We start from the raw sequence: 10,344 nt of genomic DNA on the forward strand, positions 1-10,344 counted from the left end.
GGTTTTTATATGCCGTAGCAATTCGTATTTTCAAGAATGGATACATTGATTTCTTGAAATAACCATAATAACAAAAAAGTTTTGGTGTTCTTACGTTCACTGTATACCTTAGTAAAGTTTAATTTATGTGGCAATTTCATGGAAACAACTGTTTTATACAGTCCTATAAAAGTTATTGTATATACCCTATACCAATTTATTTCATAGGTACTGAGATTTATCCACGAAAATCATAGGGACTAAAATTCGTACTGATTCTAAATGTAGCCAATCAGGAACACAAACGACAAAATTTCACCGTGAAGAAATATCGTTCGTCCAATCAGCAACGCAAACAACGAAATTTCACTAGTGATGAATGAACTTATGCCGGAATGGATCGTCATCCGACAGCCGTTGCACAAAAAACGCGCGCTTTGAAAAATTGCCGAGGGAAGGTTTGCTTCTGTTTGCTCATTTGAGGAATTTATTTTCAGTAGAACAAGAAAACAGAAATGCCGCTCAAAAAAGACCAAGGAGATGTACGATTGCTTAAGCGACTTTTGAAAACGAAAGTCGAACACAGGAAAATGGAAGTTATTCCAGCGGTTGAGCTGAATGAATACCGGAATACATCAACCAATTTATCAACTCCGTCCGCACTAAAGACGGCAATCAATACGAGCCGACTTTCCTTCGAAGTTTAGTGGCTAGCTTGGAACGACAACTGAAAAAAAGGGCTATTCCGCGAGCATAACAAACGACCTGGTATTTGAGAAAACCAGACTTAGAGGTTCTTTAGTCCAAACAAACACCACTAAGGAAGCAAGGAACGGAATATAAACCCAAAGCACCGGTAGCTTTGACAAGCGACGAACTAAAAACGCTCTTCACTTTGGACCACTTTAGAATATCTGAAACACAGTAAGTGTTGTAAATTTTATTAAATAAATTGTCGGTTGGGCGATTTTAAACCATTGTTTATTGCCTTCATCGCCCCACTCCATTTGTGCGAAATAAATTTGTCTATCAAACACTACCACGAAAAAAACCTCAGTACCTATGAAATCAACACCGTACAGCATGGAAAATGCTTTGTACGATTTTTATTCACTTGTTGTTTCGTATCAGAAAACTCACTCGTTCGCTGCGCTCACTCCTTCGTTTTCTGACACTACTCAACTCGTGAATAAAAATCATACGCATGCATTTTCCATGAAGTAATCTCTATATTCACCTCCGAGCAACTTAGTGCGGGATTTGGGCCCGAAAATATTGTTAATTATTAAATTCTCATCCTCGGATAATGCAATTCTCGTGCTGTGATTGGTTCACTCAATCTCGGTTATCAGCTCATATACCTTAGTTTGACCTTATGTGGTAAATGATTGCGCTTATCGTTGCTAAACTAAAAATTTTTACGCCAGAAGGTATAAAGCAAAAGAAAACTTTTTTGTGGAAACTTTGGATTCATTTCGAAGCTTAGAAGTACGCGAAAAGGTAAGAAATGTTTTTGTGATGAGCCTGCGTCTGTCTGACCACGAGGTATTACACAACATCGCATCTTCATCAACTTTTTTCGATTTCGCTAGGATTTTCTCTCTTTTTTCGCTCGTATCTCGTACTTCCAAACTTTTGGAGTTTAAGGAATTTAATAAAACAATTATTCCATTAGCGCTTGTTGGATATGAGAGTGGTTATAGCCAACTCGGCGCTACGCGCCTCGTTGGCTATTTACCATCTCATATCCAACGCGCGCTCATGGAATAATTGTTAAATATACGTAACTGTTGTAATCGTTTTAGTATATACTAAAACAAAAATTCACCGAATATATGGCCAATATGGCCGCCGCGCGAATAAGGCCCATAGTCGTTAGTTATCATATTATCATCTGTTCCATCTAGGAGTCGGGAGTTGGTTTTAATATTGTGGCACCATTCCCCTATATTTTTTATCGCTACCGTTCACGGGGACATGCACTCAAGAAAAATTATACCCGTAAGCGCCGCATCCACTCATTCTTTTTGTTGTTTAAGTATTGTTTAACTGCTCTTATGAGTCATGAGGTTTATACGTTCTCTTCTAGCTAGTTCTGTAACAGGACAAACTTTTAATTCTTGTAGAGTGTTCAATTCAATTTTTTATATTTGTAATTCCGTCTCAGTATACTGACCAAGGGTTATTACATTTGGATATTTGGATCGCTATGAGTATAGAATTAAAGACTTACGTTATCGGTCTAGGCTTAAAACAGTCTGAGTGAGAAAGAAATTCGAGAAGGAATTGCACAAACATTATTACTTTGTTAGTATAGCATTCGGCTCCGTTTATTCATTTATTTATTTATTTATTCATTTATGTTATTATTATTATTATTATTATTATTATTATTATTATTATTATTATTATTATTAACCACGGACGCCTAAGCGATAGAGCGATGGCGAAATATGTTTTAAAGAATTGTGTGCGTGACCGGAAAGGAGTTTTTGTGTTTTCGTTGCATGCAATGCAATATCCGGTCATTGTATGCCAAGAACACATGTTACCGAGCTAATTATTGGGTTGCCATATGGCAATCGGAAAAGTTGCGCAATAGAGTCTTTCCTGTCACTCCCCTGATAAGTATTGTTTTTGTGCCTGGAGTCTTCTGTGTGTATCTTTGGTAGGTTTCCTGGGGACAGTATAAATGCGTACATTTTATCCGGTGGACAAAGTATAATATTTAATTAACCTGCAATGGCATCGAAGTTGATGTAACGCGAATGGCGTTTGGTGGATCTTTAAACAAAAAATACCTTTATAGAACTAAAAAATGGAACTTCAATTCGAAACAAGACAGTCGGTGATAAAAGAAACATCTGGCCCCAGTTGTTCAATCGATGCATAGCGCTATCCGCCGGATGCATCCTTATCCAGTGGAATAATAAGTCATAGCAAAACCAATTGCTATATCCACTGGATAGTGATTTATCCGGTGGATAGCGTTATGCACCTTTTGAACAGCGGGGGCCTGGAATTTTCAAAGCGACGAATAATTGACTTTGACAACAATTGCACCTTTCGGTCGTCCAGGAGTGATTTGTATTTCTAAATATCTTACTAACTCTGATGTTATGTACAACACTGAAACCAAATGGCAAATTCTGTGGTAACTTTGTCTGGTTGGCTATGGGTTTAACAAACTCATTAAAAAAATCGAACATCTTGAATGCATCTATGTTATCTCTGTTGTCTCGCTATTTATATTAATTTGCACTTAACTCTGTACAGTCTTCAGGTAAAAAAACTAATAACTGGAAATGTGACTAATTCTCGACAGTCAAAAATTATTTGAAAGAAAGCTTGTTGTCTGTTTTATGCTTTATTATTCAAGGAAAACGTTCTTCAGAAAAGGGTTTGGAGTTATCTAAACCCTAAACTCCTGAACTCCAGTGAGAAATTTATTTAGCTGCGTATGTTTTTTGACACGGAGTGAGTTGCTTGTTTGCAAGAACGGAATAAAATAGGAAGGGCTTTTAATTTTGTTGCCTCTAACAGCAAATATGTTGTTTGTTTCAATAAAATTTTAGGTTGGAAAAGGTTTGTGTGAGATTCTTCTGCCTTTGTGGATTCATCGTGCTGTGTCTTAAAATATTAACTAATTTGCATGCGCGGGTTGAAATTTGATATGGGAGTAGTTTTCATAACGATCACAGGTTGTTTAGTGATTCTGGTGTAAAATGAAGTTAATTTGGGAAGTCAGCAATATTTCTTTAAAACCTTATCTACTGCGCATTTAAGTGAATTTTTACGTTCCCGACCAAATTTAATTTATGCAACAATTATGTATAAACAGGAAGCTATTTCAAGAATAAATAGTGTTTCGTTTCCGTACTGATAATTTGTTAGGGTGTGAGGCAAATGCGGAGAAACTTACAGAAAACCACTTATGTCTTACATGTAAAACTGTTTCAGTCCCCTATCACACTTTAAAAATAAGATTGACCATCTACGGCATCAGTTTATTGCTTGCGTGACGAACGGATAACTTGTGGACTTGTTTTGATGCTGGAAGTGTACTGACAAAATAATTCATTCATCACATTTTTAGTGGTTACAACCAAAGGGTTAACAGACTGAGTTTCTCGTTCTTCGAAAGAACATATCTTTAGTTTCCGCGCCAATAAGTAAACATCGACAAATATCACTTTTTTTTTCTGTTACACAACCTTCCAGCGTGTAAAGGTAAAGGTACACCTCATTTAACGTCGGTAGTTTCTGTACCCTCTAGAGCGAGGGTATTCTCCTAGGGAGCCAACGGTGCGCTCATTTTACCACTCTCTTTACATCAGTGCTCCGTTTTAAGGGTATTTAAGGCTACTTTGAGCTACACTGAAGGGAAAGAACGTTTCTTAGTTTACGAAAACTAGGACCCCTTGTAAACAGTGGAAATTGCGCACTAACCGACTGTGACAGCCCGTACAAAAGGCAACCCAGTTTAAGCTCACGGAGCGTCTAGTATTTATATTCTTCCGGTATCGTTAAAGTGGTACTATGATCAAAAATCATTTCTTTTTTTTCTTCAGATTTTGAAAGCGTGTTCGCTTAGCACCTAACTAGCAAAATTTTGAGCCTCGAGTTTTATCCAAAGGCTGTTATTTTGAGTGTAAGGTTTGGATTTCACTGTCTGCCATTACTCACGTTCAAAACTGACCGATTTGACCTCAGAGGGTTGGATCTAGAGAAAATGACGTAATTTACTCACTAGCTTAAAATTTCAGCGTGTAAACGCAATTTATTATATAAACAGGTGTCTTTTTAAAATCAGAACTTAAAACTCTGTCAGTTAGTGTTTAGTTTACATAGTTTTGAAATACAACGAAAAAAAAATTGTTTTTTGCTCGTAGTACCACTTTAAGAAAAAGTATTGAATATTTTTAAATACCATTTTAGAAACTTGTACAGCATCTCTTTACTGCTTTTGATTGGAGTTAACGGCCGTTAACAACACTTTTAAATAAGAAAAACTATTGCTCTCCAAACATTGATTTTGTTTTCTTAGGAGAAAGGGCTATTACAATGTAGGTAAAAAACAAAAAACAAAAAAGGAAATCCTGGAACTAGTAAATTTAATATAAAAAGTGTTAAATACACTTTAAATCCTCTACCCTTTTCTTCTAATTTTCTTTTTCAACTTTTTCAAGAATTTCTGCTTGTTTCTTATCCGCAAACAAGTCGGAACCAGCTTAGACAGTCTTTAAAATGGTACTGGACCAGGGTAAAGTCTGTAACAATCCCATTCCAAAAGACTTATTTTGTTCCAAATCTCACGTCTATGTTTTTAATACCCCACAGGTCTTGCTAATAAAATATTTCTCCCCGCATTATCCCACTCCCATAACCCCTTTTACCATTCAAAGTCCCGTTCCAAGAACTTAAATTTAAAACCAATGTTCTTTCATTCAGGAGACCCTGTTAAAGGGAAACTGTCACGAGAAGCGCATGCGCAAGCGTATCGTGAAAACTTGAAAAGTGTTAGGTTAACTTTTTTCAAGTTGAATCGACAAATTCAAAATAGTGTCCACTGGGGAGGGCCATGGTGGACAAAGGAGAATCTCCGGCGAATATACGTGACTCACGCGTGAATCCATGATGGCGGCTAGAATTGTCCGTGGGCTCGAGAGCAAACAAACTCGAGCATGCGCAGCTCATGACAGTGCCCATTTAAGTCCAAAATTGTTATCGGTATACTTAGCATCCGTCGCTCTTTTCTCTTGAACCTCATGAACCTAGACCGCCGCAGTTAGAATGATAAAAATGTCATATATACTTGTAATCCCATACGCTTTCGTCCACAAGCTCCAGAAGCGTCTTTTCAAGAATTTCTGCTTTTTCCTTGGCCTGCAATCAAGTTAACAGGGTTAGACTTTGTCGTCAACAAGGTCCTCGATCCAAGGCCTCATTTTAATCCAAATCCTTCAGCTAGCGGAGGTGGGGTGGTCCAGTGGTTAGGGCGTTGGGTTAGCAAGAGGATTGCCCCGGGTTCAAATCCCGTTTTAACCTCTGGTTTGGATTTGTTTCCGGTTGTCCCGAATTCAACTCTACCACGCTTTATAATTAGCCACCTAGTTGTCTCCTGCCACTTGGGTTTCTAAATCATGTTCCTGTTAAGCCTGAGTTGCCTAGTCTTTCAGCTTATTAAAACTGGGTTGCCTGTGAACTAGTTTGATAGCTAAATGCAATTCCGTTATAAACAAACCTTTTCCTTTTAATTTTTTCAACAGCTCTTTCTAGCAAAACAATTGCTTCTAAACCAGGAACCTAAGAGCCAAATCATTTCCCTTAAAGACGCCATTTTATTTGTCATGTCTGCTTTTAATCTCTTACCCTTTTTATCTGAATCTGTTTCCACTCATTTTCAAGAATTTCTGCTTGTTTCTTGGCCTGCAATCAAGTTAACAGGGTTAGACTTTGTCGTCAACAAGGTCCTCGATCCAAGGCCTCATTTTAATCCAAATCCTTCAGCTAGCGGAGGTGGGGTGGTCCAGTGGTTAGGGCGTTGGGTTAGCAAGAGGATTGCCCCGGGTTCAAATCCCGTTTTAACCTCTGGTTTGGATTTGTTTCCGGTTGTCCCGAATTCAACTCTACCACGCTTTATATATAGCCACCTAGTTGTCTCCTGCCACTTGGGTTTCTAAATCATGTTCCTGTTAAGCTTGAGTTGCCTAGTCTTTCAGATTATTAAAACTGGGTTGCCTGTGAACTAGTTTCATAGCTAAATTCACTTCTATTATAAACAAAGCTTTTTACTTTTTTTTTTTTTTTTTTAACAGCTCTTGCTAACAAAACAATTGTTTCTAAACCAGGAATCTAAGAGCCATATCATTTCCCTTATGGACCCCATTTTATTTGTCATGTCTGCTTTTAATCTCTTACCCTTTTCTCCTGAATCTCTTTCCACGCATTTTTAAGAATTTCTGCTTGATTCTTTAGGCCAGCCATCAGCTCCCACACTGGAACAAGAGCAGCACGATTTCCTCGATCAATCACATACCATGTTGCATTGTTGCTTTGTAGTAATTGACTGAACATTTCAGGGTTTGTTGTTGGTGGTCCTAGCGCTTGTACAGTCATTTTAGACCTGAACTTTACTTTCTCGGTGGATGAAGCATCAGTGGAACCACTTATGTCGAATGAACCTGTCTTCACCGAGCCTCCAACAGAGAATCCAGCACCACTGTAACCGGCTGACACTTCAGTGTCAAATTGCTTGCCTGCTGCCATCATTACTTCTGATACGCTTGCTTCTCTTTCAGTGTTCACATCCAGGTTATGGAAGAATACGCCGCCTAAAGTGTGAACGCCCTTTGGCACGTGTGATCCATACATCTTCAAAAACTTCTCGGCGCTTTCGTTGTCTTTTATCTCTTTCGCATGACTTCTAGCTTCATAGTTCAGTTTTATGTCTTCCAGGGGGATGCGGAAAGCCTTCGTTGGTTGACAAATGTACTTGGTAACAGTTGCATGAGTAGTGTTTTCCTGCTTCTTTGTTGAAGTGTTTTGGTTGCTTTGACTACTATGGGCACCAGATGCGCTAGCATGAAATCCCCAACCGCTACCTGTAACCGAAGCGGCTATGCTGAGACCGGAAGATTTGGCGGTTTTGTAAAATTTGGTAGATGCTTGCTGTTCGGTTGATTCGAAGAACCCAAATTCAAATCCAAGAGCTGGGCTAAGCCACACCACGTATTCTGGTTTCTTAAGTAACGGAAACGGTGGGCTTTCGGAGAAACCTTCTATGTTATTATCATCAAATAGGATACCGTAAAGTGCCAGTCCACCGCTTGCCGCTGCGGCAATATCTTCGTTCGTGACATAAGGCGGTATTGCCAGGGATTCTGATGCAATGTTGATCTCTCTATTTAGCTGCTCTAAAAGGGCATTTGGATCATCCTTTTCCTGTTTGTCCCATCCTTCTGGTAGACTCAACTTATCCGCAATTTCCTTCATTTTCTCCTGCAACGCCTTTTTACTTTTCTCTGAACCTTCTTGGGTAATCTTACGCGCTTCTTTGGCAATCCCCTTTGCCTCTTCTATTCTTTTCTTATTCCGCTTTATCTCTTCGTCTTGCCATTTCCGTTCTGTGGCGCGCTCGCTACTCTCGTTAAAATACATTTTCTTTAAAGTTGAGGGTTTTTCTTCCTTGCCTGCTTCTTCAATTATTTCATCCAGTTGCTCTTTTGACATGTCGCTTGCCGATTCGACGCCTTTTCTCTCAAGCTTTTCTGCGGTTGTAAGTCCAATGCCATAGCGCTGACATTGCTTTCTGATCTCACTTCCTTCTGCAAACAAATTCTCCACAACTGAACGGTCTTCATCAGTTGCTCCTGTTATTAAGTCGTCTAGATCGCTATATTTCATCCTGCGAAGCTTAGTTAGAGAGGGGCTTCTCTTGATAACTTTTCCAACCCAGTTGTTCTGACCTTCGACTTCAATATCGTTAGTAACAAGGGCGCCAAGTGTTTCAAGCTTTGGGAGAAGTTTTTCAGACAGCACGATGTAAGACTCATCTTCTTTCGTTTCATATTTCTGGGCCTGGTAAAGCTCTTTGGCAAGGTCGGTTTGCCTCGTTGTGTAATCACAGACAAGTTGTAAAGCCATGTCACTTAGGCCATTTTCTTTGAGAAGATTTTGCAATTCTTCCTGTAGTCCTCTTATTGCCACAGCGGTCAATTTAGTTAAAAGCTTTTTCTTGTCATATGAATCTTCCAGGGAATTAATTTCTGAAAACAGGGCTCTCACTTCAACTTCTATGTCCTCTGGCTTGCCATCAGCAACGTTGTTGAGTTTGGTGCTAAGATCTGCAGATTGAATAGGACGGATTTGTTACGAAGAGATTCTATTACTGAGTACATACCCAGATGGTTAACTATTAAGTTGTATAACTCTCAGCAAATCTCTTTAATTCCATAACTCCAGCACCAAAAGTTTCATCTCTTCTTCAACATATACGGATACTAGACTTCTTATGGAGACTCATTATTCGACAAGTAGAGGAATTGGAAGTACCTTGTAGTTCAGTTTCATTTGTTTGGGGAGCATTCCCGCTTTGTTCTCGTTCTGCAGCGCCTTCTTTTCCTCCTCCTCCTCGCAAGCGAAGTAGCACCTTAATATTGCAATCACCAACAATACCCTGTTCTTCTAATGGTTTATCGAGTACGACCTGTGTTAAAAGGATGTGAATTAAGTGATTAATAAATCGTTTTGCGGGACTCACTCATTCATCCGTGCAGGGCAGTTTCTGGTGTTGTGGTCTGTCCTCTGTGGTATATCATGATTAGGACGGTAAATGCTGGGAGATATTAGTTACACCAAGCTGCTATAAAATCTTAGGGTATATATGATATGATATGATATGATATAATATAATATGAAATGTGAACATACATGTACGCAAACATGGCCCCGTTGGTTGTTTTTACCTCCTTAGGATACTTAATATGCTATTACTCTCTACAAAGAAACAAATGAATCTTATTTTAATAGTCCATATAACTTATTACGTTCGATGCAGGAGAACGCATATCATCCATGTCGTTTTTCCCGCGTGTTTTATGATATCCCGCGGGTATCGTTCCGAAGCCAGACCTTTTCAGCATTTCGACGCCATTTTGGACTGATTGACACACATGGCATAGATCTTATGTGATATATGGTCATTCTCGGCCGTGCAGTGAAATCACTTGCGGTCGCACAGGGAGATGGTATTTACCCGCACAGTGAAATCACTTGAAACGTGGTTTTGAGATTGCAGGCTCAGAGATCGTAAACAATTCGCTTTTCGAAAGAGAGAAGTGATCCTCGCAATTAGCAGGACAATTGTGAGCAATAACTGTCTCTTGCAGACACCAAGCACCAAGAAACAATTGCATAAAATTGTCCAGCTAAGTGAGAAGCTCACTTCTGTCATTCTTCTGATAACCCAAACTTCAAAATATACATTCATTTTAATGTGCTTTTGTGCCTTCTTTTTCGCAGGGTTCTGTATTTCTGTCTCCTAAAGTGACGAATGGTCAGGATTCCGTTAAATATGAGTATTCCGATTGAGGAAAAGGAAAATAGCACGTCGTACATCTCTATTGTCTCCCATCCAGATATTACTGAACCCCATCAGACAGGTATAACTTCAGTGAACTTGTGTCGTGAAAGCATCTCAAAGGATTTAAATGGGAAGACGAACACTAAAGCAAGCTGTTGGTGAATTTGGAGATTCACAAGTCTCGTGTATATTACTGCACTTTATTCACACCAAGAATTGGACTAATAACCACAGCAATTCGCCCTTTAACTTGCTGTGAAAAAAAAAGTCGAACTGTACTC

At 39.0% G+C, this 10,344-nt stretch overlaps 1 protein-coding gene across 2 annotated transcripts in view; it reads right to left on the bottom strand.

Moving 5' to 3' along the window:
- Positions 1-5,411: 5,411 nt before the first annotated feature.
- Positions 5,412-10,344, bottom strand: part of LOC138060180 (interferon-induced very large GTPase 1-like) — a 21,724-nt gene continuing 16,791 nt past the window's right edge. For both annotated transcript variants that reach the window (XM_068905903.1, XM_068905904.1), the window contains 4 exons: positions 9,034-9,187; positions 6,901-8,825; positions 6,352-6,408; positions 5,412-5,865 (listed from right to left, as the gene is read on the bottom strand). In XM_068905903.1, the coding sequence (XP_068762004.1) occupies positions 5,785-5,865; positions 6,352-6,408; positions 6,901-8,825; positions 9,034-9,187 (2,217 nt within the window). In that variant the 3' untranslated portion in view covers positions 5,412-5,784. The remainder of the gene's footprint in view (positions 5,866-6,351; positions 6,409-6,900; positions 8,826-9,033; positions 9,188-10,344) is intronic.

Source organism: Montipora capricornis, chromosome 8 (assembly GCF_036669925.1).
Source record: "Montipora capricornis isolate CH-2021 chromosome 8, ASM3666992v2, whole genome shotgun sequence".
Classification (NCBI taxonomy): Eukaryota; Metazoa; Cnidaria; class Anthozoa; order Scleractinia; family Acroporidae; genus Montipora; species Montipora capricornis.